Genomic DNA, 18,377 nt, shown 5'->3' on the forward strand with positions numbered 1-18,377 from the left:
GCCAGGTTCATGTCTTAATTATGCAAGAGGACTCAAAAAGGAAAGGAAACAGAGCTGAAAACAAGGACCTGGCTGAGACTTCTTCAGTGGAAGCACTGGAATGGCTGGGAGCAACAGGCGGCTTTTTACTCTAGGTTTGCCCAGTCCATGAAAGCAACTTTTGGCACGTCCCTGTTGCCAATGCAAAATGAGGATAAATGAAAATAAAAATCACAGCTAGAAGCTTCATTCCCCAGCATTATACTGCAAAAACCCTGCCCTGCTGCAGTCCCTCTCACAATTTGCAATCTGCAGCCCCCCTGGAACTCTCCTTGCTTTATGAAGCAAAATTGCAGGAGAATTTAGAAGCTTAGCAGAAATACGACGTGCAAAATGGAGCTGCTCGCAGTTCTGCTTGTACCTAAAGTTAAACGTTTGCCATAATTGGGAGTCATTTTAACAGGAAACCGGCAGTAGTAGTAAAGTCCATTAAGCCGTGTATCAATTGCAGTGTCAAGGAATCAGGGGGAAATGAGCTCCCTGTGCCAGCAACACTGAGCATTTGTCTCCATGTCCTCCACGCCGCCCTGTGCTTGGGGTATTTTGGCAAGTGGATTGCATAAAAAACAGCAGATAGAAGCCAATGTGAGTCTGAAACTGAAATTAAGCCCCAGGCTAAGGCAGCGGGTGGAGAGCACGTGGGGGGAGAGTGTGAAGGACCAAAACCCTGCACTGGCGCTGGGTCAGGCATTGGGGTATCCCCAGCAACGCTGCTGATTCTGGGGTGAACAGCAGAGCCACAGCACCAGCCCTGGCACTACCACGGGCTAAATCTCTCCCCTTCATACCCACAAAGCTCCTTGGATGGAGCTGGCACGTATGAGAAGGAAGGACAGAGCTTTGTGCATCCCGGTTTGCTCTCACGGCCCCCCCATACCCACAGCAGCATCAGGCTTGGACAATCCATGGCCCCAGCCCCAGTTCCCTTTCCCAATGCTCACAGGAGCATTTACCTCACCCCACTCGCATCAAGTTGTTCTTGCTCGGAGTCAGATGAACCAAAAACCTTTCTGCTGAGCTGAATGTCTGCAGTCACACAGCCCAGGTCGATGTGGGTAAAGGAGTTCATTTTCGGCTCCCTGCTCTGGAAGTGGGAGCAGAAAGCTCCTTCTCACAACGCAGGCAGCATCCTCCAGCTGCTGTCTCTGCATGAACGCGTTACAGATTCAGCAGGCGCTGCTGAACCTCCTAATGAATAAAGCACCAGTGGCAAATTTTAATGCAGTTTGCAAAATATTAACACTAGGTAAATATTTGGAGACTCACGAGCTTAAAACACAGGGGAATTTGCAGCATAAATATTGTAAGGGTGCAGAGTTCCTCCTCCCCTCCTCCCCACGCTTGCCTGGCACCCACCTCAGTCTCTCCCCACTGCCTAGTGGTGCAATTCAAGGGCTGGGCAAACATAAATAGCAAGGATTTAGCTCCTGCTGACTCCCCAAACCAGTTCACCCCCTGCTCGAGCAGATAAGGATCTCTTAGATCAACAGGGAATTTTGTCTCCCATTATGTCTGTCTCCTCCCACTCTGCCTGGTTCCTGCGGGCAACCCAGAGACCTTGAGGCTGCTCTTGCTGATGGCAGAGAGCAGTTGGCAAGGTGCAGGTCAGCCACGGGGAAGACATGAAGGTTTGGATGTGCAGCAGAGGGTAGGGAGCATCCCACCACTTGCCCTTCCAAGGCAGTGATCTGTTTTACCTGCAGATGCAATGCTGTGTAGCTCTTCAGGACCAACATCTCCAATAGACCCTGGATGGAGCAGCATCTTTGCAGCAGACCCATCTCCAGCAGGATTGCACCAATTTATATCCTCAGCAATTCACTGAACTCCTCTGGGTCTGCAACGTGCTTCCAAGAGCTTCCCATGGGTATTAGAAGCCTGGAAAAGGAATGCTGCACCCCAGAATGCCAAAGCCTCTCTGGAAACCACATCTGAGGTGACCCCAAAGGCACACCCCAAAATCGGGGAGAGCTGGAAGCTCTGCCTCCTGCCTTAATGGAAGGACAAAAGAAAGAGGAAAACGTGTTTCTGGACATAGCTGGGATGCATTTAGCTTCTCTACCAGTGGTGGAGGAGACAGGCGCTGGCCAAAGTGCCCTATCCCATGACAATCATCTTCTATCAGAATTTAAAGAAACCAAGCCAACCCAGCCCCTTTCTTATTAAACCACATTTCTGTGCTTATAAAATCATTCTGGTCTCTCAAACAAGTGGAAAAAAAAAAATACAAACAAGAGAAAAATGCTCCCTTGCTTTGTTTTTGTTCATTTTTTGGTCACTCCTTTGCCATTCGTTCCCCAGTCTGGAACAAGTGAAGAGAGAAAGGAGAGGAGGTGAGAAAACAAGATGGGATGCATCTCATCTGTTCCCATTTTGGTTTTCAAATCCAAACCCCCGGGTTTTCACTGGAAGGCTCAGGAGTATTTTTAGGAATGGCAGAAGATGCAGTCCCTGTGCATGGCTGGGGGTGAGCAGGGCAGGCGAGAGGCCACAGCAGGGATGGGAGATGCTGCCTGCAGTTGATGCAGCTCAGTCAGGGGCTGAGGCTCTGAGGCAAGGAAAGCAGCAGCTCCCTGCTCCCTTCACAGGGATTATGTATTAGATTTGATGGAAGAGCCATTTAGCCTTTACACCTGCTGACCTTTCATTTTCTTATTACCTCCTTTTACATGCACCCCCCCCACACACACACTGTTCCCATATCAAACAACAATAGATCAGGTTAAGCACAGGAAGACAAAGGACTAAGGCCCCAAGAAGTGCATTAAAGGGCTGGATTGCACTGCCCCATCGGCAGGAGAACGATGTGGGATATTCCTGCTCACACACAGATGCTGTGTTCAGTGCTGTGTTCCTTGCTGTGGTCACTGTGGCAGATGAAGGTTGCAGGGAGCCCCGTCTCATTGCAGACGGGGAGGTAAGAGCAGTCAGGATCCAACCACCAGCATTTGCAGTGGTTGTCCATGGGGATCATCCTTCCATGGTTGAAGTGTAGCGTGAAAAGGCATCGCTGTGCTCAATGATGCCAGCTCCCAGGAGATTTCCTGATACGGTGGACTGGATTATGCTGGATGCTCAGGATTTATATCAGTGCTTTCAATGGAGAGTCACCCTTCTCATCCCAGAAACCCTCAGCAGTTAATAGCAGTTTATCTGCAACAGGGGAGAAGAGTTTGCTGCTGCTTTATCTCCTTTCAGGCTTTCAAGGCAACATTTCATTCTGCCAGGCAACGAGGAATCAGGGTCAGATGCTTCAGGGTGAAAAAGAGACAGTGCACATTCAAGTTGATGTGCTCAGCGGTGAGTGTTCCTCATGGAGGAAACCTGGAGATCAGCTAAACAGTGGCACATCCATCCCAGCTGGGACATGGGGCTGGGAAAAACAAATGGAAAACTCTAATAAGAGCAAGAAAGATCTGCAGAGACATTTGGGCCTGTCCAGCCAATTCCAGCTCCAGCACAGGACTCAAATTTGATAGAATGCCTGTTTAATCCATGGATATTTTCCTAAGTGTTGAATAGCAATCTCAGTGTGTCTCTCAGCCACGAGGGCTTTAGAGAGCTAAATAGTAAAGACTGGGAATTAAGGAGAATAAATATTAAGGAAAGGAGTTGAAAAAAAAGAATCAATCATCTTTTCCAGGCAATCCTCCATTGCTTTGCTCATCTGTGCAGGGCTGCTGCGTTTCCCTCTTCTCTTGTGCCATGTGGGATGTAGGAGCTCGTGGACCACAATACCGAGCGGGTTTGTGCAGAGATGCAACTGCTGCACAAGCAGTGCAGCAGCTGGAGGGAGCACCCATGACACGTGGAGAAGGAAGAGAGGCAGAAAACAGGATGGGAGCAGAACTGCCAAAGAAAAGGGGTTTGCATCCATGTGGGATTTGACATGCACTGAAATTGGTGCAAACCCCTCCACAGGTTTCAGTGTTTGCAGGTCAAGCCCTGAGCAACACAGCCCAGAGCCAGCACCGTTACGTAAAGGGATGGGGAGAATCCCAGGGTGGGCTGGATGGAGGAAATGAATCCAATTACAGGATGAAGGGCAAAGGGAGAGAAGGCACTTGTTTGGTTTGGAGCAAATCCCTAGAAGGCTTGAAAGCAGGGACAGCAAGAAGAGGCCAGAAATGAATTGCAGTGCAGGACACCCTGCCACCACCAAGAGGAACAGGGGCCTCAGAACAGGGCAAAAGGCACAGGATGAGGCTCCTCAGGTGGCTGAGAGTATGGCCAGGGCAGTGATGTGAGGGAATCATCCCAGGACACCCACAGTACCACTGGGACAGGGCTCTTCTGGGAGCTGGAATATGAGGACACTGGGACAAGGAGCCAGCCCAGCCAGGCATCAGTCCTGCTGCAAAGCAGGGAACAAGCAAGCAACCCCATCTGTACCGTGTCCCCAAAGATCACAGTGCTGCTGGCATCACTGCAGGGTCCAGCTTCCACCGAGGACACCAAGGGCTCTGCACTAGGAATGAAGAGAAAACATGACCCAGTTATGACCACACAAACCAGCTCATATAAAGCGTTGCTGCAGAGGACTATGAACATCCACAGTGAGCTCCTCAGGAATAACAGGGCTCGACTTCAAATGAGATTTACAAATAAAAGAGCTGGATTATCTCTGTTTGCCACCCCTTGCTCAGCTGCTCCCAGGGCTGGGCCAGAGCAGGCACTGCTGGACTCTGCAGATCCAAGTGGTGGTGCTGCACTGCTCCATCCCTCTGGTATTAAATGAAAGCCTTTCTTTTGCCTCTCTGACTTTGCCATTAAGCACTTGCCACTAGTTGGGCAAAGCAGAGCTTGGAGAGACAAGCTGGACACAGATCCCTGACTCCCAGATCTCCCTGTTGGCTCCTGCCCAACACCTATGTAGCTCAAATAGCCCATAAAGCAGAACAAACTCAAGCAAGGGATTGACTGGAAGCTCCCACAGGAGCAAACAGCATCTTCTCCTTTGCCTTGGCCACACTGCCCTCCCAGAGGATGGCTTTCTCCCTTGCTTCCATACAGAGAGCAGTGCCTGTGCTGCTCATCCCGCGGCGCTCCATGGCCGCTGGGGCTGTCTTGCAAACCTGCCTACTCTGCACAGCCCCGCTTGTCACTTAGGGAAGTGTTGACAGCACCACACGGAGCGGTGCAGGTTCACAGCTGAGCCGGATTGCTCAGCTCCTTGGCAGGGGAATGACAGGTCCCAAAGACTCGCTGTCTCTCCAAGGCAATCCTATGGTGCTTGTAGAGATGTTACCTGGATCAGCAGCAGGAGGAAAAGCCTAGGAGGTGGCAGGGGCCTGCCTGCGTGCAAATACCATGCACATGAGGCAAGGTTGGCAGTGATGGAGCTCTCCCCGCTTCCCAGCTGCCTTCTGGCTCTGGGATACCCAATCCCGTGTGGTGGGGAGAGCCTGGGGAAGGAGCTGTGATGGGGGGAAACAGGAGCTGGGGTTCCTCCTGCCCAAGCCCTTTGGGGACTGTGAGCAAGGCAGGAGAGAGGCTTCCGTGCACCCTTATTTTGGGGGACAGAAATGAGGGCATGGGGTGAAGAACCTCCCTGTGTACCTCCAGATCCTTGTCCTGGATGGATGCAGATGAACAAGCCCAGGGGAGCGCCCAGGAGTGCTGTGGATGCTGGCAGAGGGCACGGCTGCCTCCTCAGAGCCCAGTTAATCCCTGCAGGGCGAGAAACAGCCACCCCAAACCAAATTGTAAATACATCTGTGTCCTCCTTCTCCCTGCCACGCGTTTAAATCTATTTGATCCACTCTAATGGATTGATCTACAAGTTTGTGCACACACATCCTGCTTTGGACAGGGCTGCTGGCAGCGCCTCACCCATCACGACCTGTCAGCTCCACTCAGGCTCACCTCCACCGGGGAACGAATCCAATTACAGGATAAAGGGTTTTCTTCCCCTCCATCTGGTCTCTGTAACGCTCCGGCTTTATCTTTCTTTAACCCCTTTCCTGGTGAGGGAGCTCACAAGCCCAGCGTAAGCGGCTCAGCGCAGTGGCCACGCGTGGCTGCTATCTGATATGGGGAAACGAGGGCAGCTGGGGTACCGGGAGGTTTGCACCTTCCTCCCTCTTCTGCCACCAGGGAGGAACGGGCCCCTCCGGAGATTCAGGGCTAACCAGAAGCACAAAAGCACGCTCAGCACCAGTTTTCATTCAGCATCGGTGCTCATGGCCGAGGTTCAAGGTCCTGCCCATCACCAGAATGTAAGCACAGATGTTTGCTTCATGACTCGTTTCTTTTGTGTTTCACTATGTCTTGCTCTGCAGGTCATTCCTGGCGTGTCCCTGGGCTAGCAGCAATGAAGAGCCCTGTGCTTGGACCGGGAGAGACACAGCAAAGAGCTCCCGGTTCCGCTGTTCCAGACACTCACCTCCTGCAGCAGAGCCCATGCTTTGCTCTGCCTGTTGACTGTGCCCAGTGAACCAACCGTATCAGCTCAGTGCACGTTAGTTATTTGATTATAATTATCATTTCATGCTTTACACAGGACGTAAAAGCCCAGAGCAGCTCAGGGCTGTGTCACGCAATGTGCGGACAAACAATGACAACGAGGCAATCTCATCTCGTAGAGCTTAGCAAAGCAGGAAAAAAAACCCAACCTTGCAAAGGGGAAGAAAACCCTTCCTTTTCTTAAGGAAAACCACAAAGGAAGCAGCCTCTTCTCTCACATTAAACAGGGCCTGAATTTTGCTCTTGCCTTCTTTGCCATGGAGTCAGCATAGAAAACAATTGAGAGCTCTCTGGGAGACAGCCCATAAAGTTTCCCTGCTAAGAGACACCAAATTAAAGCCATCGCTTTCCATTTCTGTGACAGAGACACAGAGGGAACCAAGGTTGTATTCAGGACATGTCCTGGAGGAACCAGCTCTCGTCTCCAGGGTCGTTTCCCTACGCTGAGCTTATTTGAGGCCTCCGGCATTGCTCTGATTGCTCCTGACCTGCAGAGAGCTCTAAATCCACCAAAACACCAGCCCCAGCTCACAGGGGAGGAAGCCAAGTCTGTGAGGACAGGGTAGGACAGCCCCTGTCAGCACTACAGAGGGGGGCTCAGGCTTACCTGCTCCATATTCAGCTCCTAAAGAGGGGAAAGGTCCTGGTCCAGATCTTGTTGAAGGTCAGGTGAAAGTCCTCGTGATCCAGAAAGACCTCATGGTCCATAGTCATCTGTATGAAAGGTTTCACACATGAAACCAAATCTGCACCCCACCTTAGCTGGAAGAGCAAGTGGAGAGGGTCCACAGATCAATGACAGCATCGGATCCTTTCCCCCACCACCCAAAGCAGACTCATTTCACCTCTTCTCCACATAGCTGGGCTTCATTTGCACAGCTCCACTCAAAGATGGGACAGCACAAAGATGTGGTAGAAAGCCTCAGATGGGAGATGGAAATTGACTCTCCCATAACTGTGTTCATGTACAAAACCTGGGAGAAGCACCAGAGCTTTCAGATGCTGCTGGCACTGGCAGCAAGGTCCAAGTCCTTTAAAGGTGGACCATCACTGTGTTATCTCTTAGCTGGAAAGAGCTGCTCTCTACCATGGAGGTTAGGAGGGGCATGGAATGGAGATGCACATCTCTGTGTATTAGCATTTCTGGCTTCTGCTTGAATATTCAACTAATTCTGGGGAAATGTGCCCAACTTTTGCATGTCCAGAAGCCTGACTATGGCTGTATGGAAACGCATGACCATATGGAGAGACTATGTCATGGAGAGGCATGAAATATGTCCAGGGAAAGCTTTATGAGAAGGCTATGGGACTTCTCCACAAGAAACCCTCCTCCTCAAAGAAGGCCTTGACTGGGAGTTTCACAACTGGTGGTTTCACAGGACATACAACAAGAGAGGCACAGATATCCCACAGGGAATCCTTATCCCAGGGCAGCTGAGGCTGATGTGACCCACTTCCTCTCACCACATCCGTGTTCTGTTCCTCTTGGATCTCTGCTAATGGATTAGTGGGTCAGCGATTAGGACATCATTCATCCCAGCCTTCCCTTTAGCCTTCTGCTCCTGTCCTCCAGCTCCCAGGCATCCCAGTCCTGCAGAACACCTCGTTCCTGCAGCATTGGTCCTGCTCTTGGACCTTGTCTTGGCGGAGGGCAGCGGTGGGGAGGCTGCAGCTTACCGCATTAACAGATCAGGGCCATTAACGCCACCAGATGTCAGAGATTAATGAAGAGCTTCACTAAGGCTCCTTAAGCAGGTCTCCTGGAGGAGCAGCATCAATGACCCAGAAGGAAGAAATGGGGAAAAACCCTGGATGAGGTGAAGCACTGGTGCTCCGAGCTGGCACCAACCCTGCGGAGGAGGTTTCACAGCCTCATGCGTGCAGGAATGGGGAACCCACACCCCATACTGGGTGCTAATAGACTGGGAGACACTTCTTTCCCTCCTGCTTGCTCTCCCAGTGTGGTAGAGGCTGGTTCTGGTCCCTCAGCATCGCCAAGGCTTTACCTTCCCTCCCCCAGTGTACTCAGGCGCTGCTTCTCCAGTGACTTTGTCAGGCTGGTTTTAGAGCTACCTCTAAACCCTGCCAATCCATGCAAAGCTGAAGCCCAGATCAGTGTCCCGCTTGCTGGGATGAGGAGGAGGCTCAGGTGGGAAACCCTCACCAGTAGCTCCCTGGGAGACAGGGATGGTGCCACCTCCATCCCTGCCAGATGGTGCACTCCCTCTGTCTTGCCAGAGATCCTTGGAGGATCAGCTGAATAACGTGTATCCTCACAAGGAGGCAAGACAGAGGAGGAAATTCAGTGCTTTGCCCTCCAGCACAAGCAGGGTCCATGATTCAGGGTCTAATAGAACCAAAAGACCTTCCCGAGAATGCTGGGTTTACCGAGATTGCAGCCTTTGGTATGTGAAGCTGTTTCCCCCTCCTGCCTTTGCCCCATGCACAGAGGTAGCCCTGAGTCACGTTCATAAAGCCTGGTTTTGCTCTGTGATGGGGACACGTGTCCGTGTCAGGCAGCACTTGGAGCAAAGAGCAACCAAACAGCCAGAGCCAAGCCAATGGCTCAGACCCACAGAGCTGGATCCAGTCTTCCCTCAGCAACCTCCTCAAGGAGGAGGTCCCTCAGCCATGCAGGGACTGACAAAGGCACTGACCCTCTGTGGGCCTGAGCATGGACCCATTTCCCCATCAGTTGCCCAAAGCAGCCGCTTCCCAACTCGCCACTGCTCCTCCTACCTGTGCCCCTCTTCCAAAGGGCTCCCCACCATATCCCTTCCTTCCCCCAAACTCCTTAAACAATATTAAACACTTAATGGCAATTAATACGCTTTAATGCAGGTTTTGGGGCCAACCGGCTGCTTAGAGGGTGCTTAAACCATCAACCCCTCTCAATCCCGTTGCCCTTGTCATACAAAGTCAGCCGAGACCCTAATCCAAGCTCCCCCCGCACTCCCAAGGAGGCCAGAGGGTATAAAACCTCCTGGCACATGGGCACCGCCAGCCCAGCCCTCCCCGCAGAGCAGGGGCAGGCACCACCTCCCGTCCCCTCGGATCTACTGTTGTGCTTATTAAGTTCTTCTTCGGATTGGGGGGGGATCCCAGTATCCAAAACTCGGATATTTTGCTGCATTAGGGGGTGGTGCTTCCTTTTTTTGTTTTAAATTGGGGTTGAAGCAGAATTGAATACAGACTCAGAATATCTGATTTTTAGAAAGCCCTTAGAAGCAAAGCAGCTGCCCTCACGTTGGCAGGATGAACGGGACGGAAGGCGTCAATTTTTACGTGCCTATGTCCAACAAGACAGGGGTGGTGCGAAGCCCCTTTGAGTACCCCCAGTACTACCTAGCTGAGCCCTGGAAATACCGTGTCGTGTGCTGCTACATCTTCTTCCTCATCTCCACCGGTTTGCCCATCAACCTGCTCACCCTCTTGGTGACCTTCAAACACAAGAAGCTCCGGCAGCCGCTCAACTACATCTTGGTCAACTTGGCCGTGGCTGATCTCTTCATGGCCTGCTTTGGCTTCACAGTCACCTTCTACACGGCCTGGAATGGCTACTTCGTCTTTGGCCCCATTGGCTGTGCTGTGGAAGGCTTCTTCGCTACGCTGGGAGGTAAGGGCTGGGGGAGCTTGGGTCTTCCTTCTTCAGGGCTTTGGGAGCCCAGTTCCTCTCCTTCATCATGCCATCAGGGCAGCCGTGATGCACGCAGCATCCCTCCCATGCAGAAAGCCATCTCGCATGCTGCTGCAGTGTCACGGCTTGTTGCAAGGGGCAGAGCTTGCCGTGCAAGGCACTGCTTCTCTGTGGCTTAAAGACAGGGACCACATCATGTCCTTAAGTCAATGTCAAGCATCTCTGGCAAAAGGCTTCCCTTTCTGTGAAAAGATGGAGCACTGGGGAGGGTTCAGAGGGGGAAGAGAGATCCCTTGGGAGACGGGCCCCACAGAAGAGGTGTGGGCATGGAAAGGAGTTCAAGACAAAAAAAAAGGGGGTCACAGCTTCTTTAGGGAAAAAAGAAAGATGAAGCAGCTCTTAACCAGAGGAGAAGAGCAGCAGTGTGAGGGGAAGGAGGATTCAGAGCTAGTGAAGCCAGGCCCTGTCTCTGCAGCAATTGCTCAGCTCTGTCCCAATTGCTCCCAATTTGAGTGCCCTCGGGAGCTTCCTTATTTCATTTCTCAGGGACATGAGAGCTGTTAACGCTTCGCCCTACAGAACCCCCCCTGCAAAACAGGGAAAATTCACTTTGCACCCAATGCCCACGCAGCCACTGGGCCCACATGACACCTCGTGATGGATCTGACAACCACTAATCCTCGCTGTAGACATCTATAACCACTGCAAGGGCTTCACTTGTTTTCCCCTAAATGGGGCAATTTCCTGCAATGATGCTGATTGGGGGGAAGGCTATTCTGCCAGGCTAAAGCAAAGTTAAATGTTCTAAGCCAAGCCAAGGACTCAGGAAGGGCTTGATCTTGGGGTCAGAACATCGTATGGGTCTGCATCATTTCTGACCAAGCGAGCTTCAGGCAGCATTATTTGCTCTTCTGCCGTTTGTGGCTAGTAAAGAGCAAGGAGGCTTCTGTTCAGAGGGAGGAATGTTTGATGGGAAGCAGTCGCAGTGCTAGCAGCAGGTCTCCAGCGAATGCAAGCACAGGGTGTAGTTATCAGCAGATTATCACAGCTGGGGGCATTAGCAGGCTTATGGCACCGACTAAACTCTTCCAATCCCCTGAAGTTTAATTATCCCTTATAAACACATGTGCAGGCATGCCCACACACACACAGCCTCCCCACACCAGCACTGGTGGAAGGCTCATGAAATGCACATTTAAAGGCATCAACAGGTTTGGACACCTCTGGTATCTTTGCCAGGAATGTGCTTCTCTGTGCCCAGCTTCATTTTTAAAGTCCTACAAACCCATGATGATCACCAGCATCCTCCATCACCAGCACCCCACCGCGGCACAGCCGTTCCCCTCAGCATGCTGCCGTCGGGAGATCCTCAGTTATTTAGTAGGATGCTGGTTTTCCCTTGCTGATCCCCGACTCCTCAGTTCCCTCTGCTCTTTGCTGCAGCCACAAGGCCGTGAAGGGAAGATCAAGCCCAGAGTTGCTCTTACCACCCCCATGTGCTGTTTCTCTCCCTCCCGCAGGCCAAGTCGCCCTGTGGTCCCTGGTGGTCCTGGCCATCGAGCGCTACATCGTCGTCTGCAAACCCATGGGGAACTTCCGCTTCTCCTCGAGCCACGCCATGATGGGCATCGCTTTTACCTGGGTTATGGCCTTCTCCTGTGCTGCTCCACCCCTCTTTGGCTGGTCCAGGTGAGTCCAAGCATGCGGCAGCCCCTGCTGCTGTGCAGACACCCCACTGGGACAGGACGTGAAACCCTCTGGGCTCCTGCAATAGAGGCAATAGGGCAAGTCAGAATGTAAATGAGACCTGAGCTGTCAGTCTCACGACAGCTTGGTGTCCCCTAACCAAAGGCAGGCACAGGCTCAGCATCTCCTGCTGCAATAGCCCTTCGTGCTCTGCAGAGAAAGAGGAGCTTTAACAGGCACAGCTTGTCTCGTGCTGTGAAGAGCCCATTCTTCTCTGCAGACTGGAAAGAGCGTTTGGACAGCCAGGCCAGCAGGCAATTCAATCCCTAGGTTGAGCTCCTCCTGTGGCCCCCAGGGAGGGTCCTGGTGAAGATCCTAACCTTTCTCTCTGGCAGATACATGCCGGAGGGGATGCAGTGTTCCTGTGGTCCCGACTACTATACCCACAACCCTGACTATCACAATGAGTCCTACGTCCTCTACATGTTCATCATCCACTTCATCATCCCAGTCGTGGTCATTTTCTTCTCCTACGGGCGCCTCATTTGCAAAGTCCGAGAGGTAACACTGGGAGGGGATGGATGGGGCCAGGGTGGGCAGCAGGAGGTGGTGTGGGGTGGGAAGCTGCTGGGTGCTCCTCAACACCCTCCTGCTTGCAGGCAGCTGCCCAGCAGCAGGAATCAGCCACAACCCAGAAGGCCGAGAGGGAGGTGACGCGGATGGTGATCCTCATGGTGCTGGGATTCATGCTGGCTTGGACGCCCTATGCCGTGGTGGCGTTCTGGATCTTCACCAACAAGGGAGCGGACTTCACTGCCACTCTCATGTCAGTGCCTGCCTTCTTCTCCAAGAGCTCCTCCCTCTACAACCCCATCATCTACGTCCTCATGAACAAGCAGGTGAGACCCCCATGGCATGCAGGGTGAGCCTCTGCCCTGGGCTTACCAACACATCTGGGGTCATTGCAGGCACCTCACTCTTTCCCAGAAGGGGCTGAATCTCAGCCCTGAATCTCAGGGGCTGTTGGGGGCTCTTGGTCCTTGTAGCACATCCCCACTGTCCCCCAGTGCTATCGTTCTCCATTTCTCTCCCCTCTTCAGTTCCGTAATTGCATGATCACCACAATCTGCTGCGGCAAGAACCCCTTTGGGGATGAAGACACCTCTTCCGCTGTATCCCAGAGCAAGACCGAGGTCTCCTCCATCTCCTCCAGCCAAGTATCACCTGCATAGACCATGGACAGTTTGAACTGGGGTGACCCCCCGAGCTCAGGGACCAATACAGACATCCCTCTCCCACAGTCTCCCTTCATGCAGTCCCTCCCTTGTGCGCCAACACCCAACCTTTAGCTGTGCACCTACTGCAGTAGCATCCCCCAGGCACCGGACACCCCTGGTGCGAACACACAGAGCTCTTCCCACTGACACAGCCCCTTGCAGGGCAGCCCAGGTCCCTTCCCCAGCTCCCAGGAGCTGGTCAGCTTCTGGGAACTGTCTCTGCCTGCCCTCTGGCTTAATTCACACCATAGCAGCAGCCAGTGGGACACCCCAAACCCTGGTATTTCCCTCCCTGCCCTGAACGATGTCCCTGCAGCATCCCCTTCCCCGGTGCTCAAGGGAGTGTTGCAGAAGCATTGAGCCCTCACTTAGTGCAAAAGCTAAGCCTACAGACAGAGCACACCGCACACCCCTGAGCACAGCCCTGCGGCTGGAGCTGCCCTTTGCCCAAGCCTGGGGCTCTCGGAGCTGCCTCCTCTGCCGGCGCGGCTGATGGGAATCGATACCCGCAGTCTTCATAAATCAATAGAACAAATGGAGCCGTGAGCGGGCTTTGCTTCAAGCCTGACTCCCTGTAGCCCCAAGACAACTCTGTAGATACAGGGGTTTTCATCTTGGAACCTGTAAATATTTGCTCACGTACTTTGAAGTCTCTCTCTCTCAGCCCTTTCCTTTCTCTTCCTTCTCCCGACTCCAAGGCACAGAAAGGGTCTTTCAGCTCCACTCCTGCTGGCCGGACACCCACAGCCAACCTTGGAGGGTGGGACCGGCCCCTGAGCACGTTCCTGTACATATTTTATAAATAAGATGTCAGCACAAGGACTTCTACAGTCAAGGAATAGGGATTAAAAAGTAAGAAATAAACAGAAGCAGCAGAGACACGAATCGAGATGCTCCGTCCTGCTCCTTTCTGTGGGGCTGCACCGACGAGATGCTGATGCGAATGTAATGCTGCTTTTGGAGATGTGAGCCCAGAGCTGTCTCGATACCCACGGGAAGGGGGATCTGTGAGTTAGACCAGCCCTGATCACAGAGGGGAGAGCAGTGACTGTCCCCAGCAAGGTGACATCCCCGTGAGCACCAGAGGGGTTTAGAGGCACAAAAAGACACAGACAGGGCACAGAGCAGGAAGTGCTGCCGCCTGTACCATGGCCCTCACAACCCAAGCTATCACCAGCCATTATTTTTCTGTCGTTTAACATTTAAGCATCCCCCACGTAGCCTTAAATAAAGCAGAGCTTTTGCAGAGTTCAAGCTCCCCTCCCCACGGGGCCCTTCGAGGCAGTGGTGTTCAGGAATTGGCAGAGTCAGGGAAAAACTGTTCCCTGTGCCAGTGAATTCGTTATGGAGCCACTGCAGAATGATCCCGAGCACAGGGGCTGCTGGGGCTCTGGCCTCCCTGCTCAGCACACGGGCCCTCTCGCAGGCATTTCCCTTCCTTTTCCCCTTCCTTCCTTTTGGGCCAAAGCAACCAAAACCCATGGGAAGCCCAAGGTGCACCCCTGGGATGGGAATGCAGGAATAGAAACCACCATTTGCAGCAAGCCACCAGCACAGCCCCGTGGAGCGGGGGGTGGGGGGGAAAGATGCTGCTCCCAACCCCAGCTCCCTGGGCTCCCCCTGCCTCTGCATTGCCCCATCCACCTGAACTGGGGGCTCTTGAATTGATGCTGTGGGTCTGGCACCACTCCTGCACCAGCAGCTACACTGAATAATTCATGGCCTGCTCTCCCGGGTCTCGGGAGCCTCCTTTCCTTCACCTACAAAGCAACAAACCCGTTTCCCTTTGAAACGAGGGAGCTCGTTGCTTGAAACGAGGGAGCAGCAGAGGAGCGGAGGCACCGCGGCTCTTTACAGTGAGCAGTTGAACGCACTGTGTGCAAGGGAAGGCAGCAACCTCAGCATCGCCTGTCTCACCCCTCGACTTCTGAGCACAATGGGACATCATGGGAACACAGCCCTCCCGAACCACACATCCTGAGCTCTGCATCCCAAACCCCTTTCTTCTTCTTGTTTTAAATGCTGCAGTTATAGCTGAAGGCTGCTCGCCTTTTGCTGCGATGCTGGAGGAATTCACAGTGATGTAGCAGATCCCAGAGGGGGATAACAGCATCCCAGGACTCCTAACAGGGAGCTGTGGAGAGCCAGGGACCACCATAGGGTGAGCTGAGGCTTTGCAGCTGAATTTCCTATGGATGGGAGAGCAATAGAGCAGGGTCCCATGGAACTGCAGCTCAGGGGCATTGGCAGATGCTGGCAGCAATGCTGCAGTGGTGCCTTCTGGCCACCCCCATCTGCACTCAGCATCCAGCTGCCTCGCCAGATGTGTCACTACCCACAGCACCGCAGCGGACCAGAAGCTTTACCTCCTCTGCAAGGAGCCTTCTCAAGCTGGATGCTGGCTCTGTGTGATGTCCCCAGGGCAGCAGGCTGGCGATGCTCACAGAGGTGCAGCTTGAAGTCATCCGTGATGCAGAGGAGGAGCTGCTTTATTTGGGGTGGAGGCTGCAGGTGGGAATAAAAAGATAAATAAATTATATATATAAATATATATACATAAATATTAAGAAGATATATAAAATAAATAAAGATAAACCCATGTTCTGCCCTCAGCCCCTCTCTAGCAGCTGATGCTGCTGCTGCTCATCTCTCCTGGACCAAATCCCTGCAAAGAATTCCAGCATCCAAGTTGCAGCAGCGGTTTCTCCAAGACCAAGAGGGAGTGCAGCAGCCAGGCAGTCTGTAATCACAGCTAAACCTCATCTAGCCCGCATTGATTCAACCTTGCCAGGGCAGAAAGCATCTCATTGAAGGCTTTTTCTTTTTGTTGCCCTCCCTTCCTTGTTTTAAAGGCTGGTTTTGGAGGTGTGAAGCCACAGTTTCCTTGCAGCTGCCCACCAGGCCAAGCTCCTCTTGTTCTTCAAATCCAGGGGCTTTTAAAGATGCTCTTTATTGATGTAACACTTATTAATAAGCAAGCAACAGGAGAAGATGGTTAGTTCAGTTATTAAATTTAGAAAGCTGACAAAAGCAAAAGCAATATGGCTTAATAAGAGATTAAGAGGGAAGCAGCAGGACCTTCCATTTCTGACCCCGTGTTTCAGATTGGTTCATATCTATGTATTTTTACTGCTCAGATGGCAACACAATAAAATGACACATTTGTGCTCTTCGCCTACAGGGTTTTTATCACTAATTGATTTCACAACAGCTCATCTAACCTCAGTTCTAAAGGCTTTTGTGTGGGCTGCATTGAAAGGGACTGTCCTGCCCGGGGCATCTCCTGGCAGCGGGGAACATGAGGCTGGGGGCTGCAGAATGTGGGTACCATCCCCTCGCCAGCCTGGTGTGAGGGTCATGCCCAGCCACAGTGTTCACAGGCAAAGCAGCCAAGGGCCTGGACCTTGTGCAGAGTGAGGCAGTGAGGAGCAGTGCAGGATGTGACCGGTGGCACGTGTGTCCCTCCTCACCTGGGACCATGGCTGCTGGCACAGGTAAACCATGGTTTGGAAAGGCAAACAAATGGGAACCTGATTGCGAGATTCCTTACCTCGTTTCCCCACAGTTAAGGTTTAATCCATCTTCATCCCGTTTCCTTTTCACTAAAGCTATTTTTATTACAAGACATCCAGTGACAATTATTTGTTCTTTATATTTGATGAACTTGAGATACAGGTTGGATACGGGCACAGCAGAGCAGCTTGGAACAGCTATGAAAGAGCCACTTGGTTAAACAGCCTGGGGCAAGAACTGCCTTCAGGAGCCCTTGCACAACCCCTGTGTGCGCTAGCCCTAAGGAACTGAGATCCCCAAATCCCCCCTGAGGTCCCAACCCTGGAAAAGAAACAATCCAGGAGTCATTTCTATCCTCTTTTCCATAAATGCATTGGTATTTCAGGCACTGCCTGCTTGCAATCAGCAAGGATCATTCCAGAGTCGCTCATTCATAGCGGGTAACTGCACCTTCATAGCAGGTACCATCACCTTCTCTCAGCAGCCCCTGGCTGCTGCCACCTGAATTCACATGCAATTGAGGAAAGCAGCCAGACTTAGCCAGGATAAGGAGACAGCTGGATGGAAATTCAGGCCCAAAGGGCATTTCAGTGTCTAACTCTTCCTCCTGCTGCAGCTGGGATTGCTGCTCCTTTACCCAAGTATTGCCATCATCTGTTTTAGGGAAACTGCAGTAATTGGCTCAATTCATTTTAAATCAGTTATCGTTTGTGCAAGCAGCAGTCAGGGGAGAAGCAGCTTGTAGTTAATAACATCCTGATTTGGAGACATCCGCAGGGGTGAGGAGGGAGATCTCAGCAAAGGGCCGGTCCTTGGTCCTCCCCTGGAACACAGGGATGGGTGCAGGGTAGGGGCTCAGGGTGTGAGACGGCTCCTGGGATGATGCTGTGATGTTCAGCACTCCTCCTGCCCCTGGGCTCATCCCCTTCAGGCTGGGATGCTACTGTCTGCAATGGGACATTCATCATCTCTGAGCGTGGAAGCGCAGCCAGGATGCTGGAGGGTCTGGCTCTATTTGTCTCTGCCAAAGGAAAAGCACCTCCAAGTCCAGCCGTGCCAGCAGCTCTGGAAACAAGAAGATTAAAAAACTCCCCCTGTGCCATCACACATCCAAATCCCAGCCCAGCCCCTCTCCAGGGTGCGCAGAGCCTGGCACCATGGGGAGAAGTTGTCCCACATGGATCACAGCTTGGGAAAGGCCAATGTGCTCCCAGGGGCACATTGCATAGCCCCAGCAGCTTCTCCTTCACCCAGGTTGAACCCAGGGGGACCCAGGCAAGTGCTTGCACCCCCCCCCCCCCCCCCAGGAGGATGCAGAGCACCCACATTTGTGCCACCTCCCAGCACGGACATCCCCAGCCTGCGCAGAGGTTCCAAATCCATCACTGCCACCTGTGTCACGTTAGCAGCAATAAAAGGATTCAAACAGCAATTCCTTACTTTTATGAACAAATGGCCCTGGATGGATGATTCAGGCAGCATTCAATTCCCAGCAAGAAAGTGTCAGCAAAAACCCAGCCTCTTTCATGTAGGTGGATAACTGCAAATAAAAATAGGGAATTATTAGCACTTAATACTTGGTGTTTTTTACTCCCTAGTGCTCTTCTCTGGTAGATGCCAAGCACTTTAAATAAATTAACAGATAGGGAGGGGTTTGCTAAGGGGAGAATGCTTGGATCCTGGTGATGGATCTGGACCTCTCACACGTGGGGGGCACCATCCCCATCCCACTGCAGGGCTCTCCTCCAGTCTGCCCCCTC

The 18,377-nt window shown here is 52.4% G+C and overlaps 1 protein-coding gene and 1 long non-coding RNA gene across 2 annotated transcripts; one reads left to right on the forward strand and one right to left on the reverse strand.

Annotated features, from left to right (window-relative positions):
- The first annotated feature begins 9,684 nt into the window (after positions 1-9,684).
- Positions 9,685-13,302, forward strand: LOC133278786 (green-sensitive opsin). The gene is made up of 5 exons (XM_061471924.1): positions 9,685-10,120; positions 11,662-11,830; positions 12,223-12,388; positions 12,487-12,726; positions 12,928-13,302. The coding sequence occupies exons 1-5, from the start codon at positions 9,760-9,762 to the stop codon at positions 13,057-13,059; spliced, it is 1,068 nt and encodes a 355-aa protein (XP_061327908.1). The 5' UTR covers positions 9,685-9,759; the 3' UTR covers positions 13,060-13,302.
- Positions 13,303-13,379: 77 nt separating this feature from the next.
- Positions 13,380-18,143, reverse strand: LOC133278787 (uncharacterized). Its single transcript, XR_009746689.1, has 3 exons — positions 18,058-18,143; positions 15,471-15,609; positions 13,380-13,889 (listed from the first exon to the last, which is right to left on the reverse strand). It is a non-coding gene; the product is annotated as an uncharacterized LOC133278787 (long non-coding RNA).
- Between the last annotated feature and the right edge of the window lie 234 nt (positions 18,144-18,377).

This window comes from Pezoporus flaviventris, unplaced genomic scaffold (assembly GCF_033815535.1).
Source record: "Pezoporus flaviventris isolate CSIRO_AGI_PZ_B2104156 unplaced genomic scaffold, CSIRO_AGI_Pfla_v1 ptg000069l, whole genome shotgun sequence".
NCBI classification, from domain to species: domain Eukaryota; kingdom Metazoa; phylum Chordata; class Aves; order Psittaciformes; family Psittacidae; genus Pezoporus; species Pezoporus flaviventris.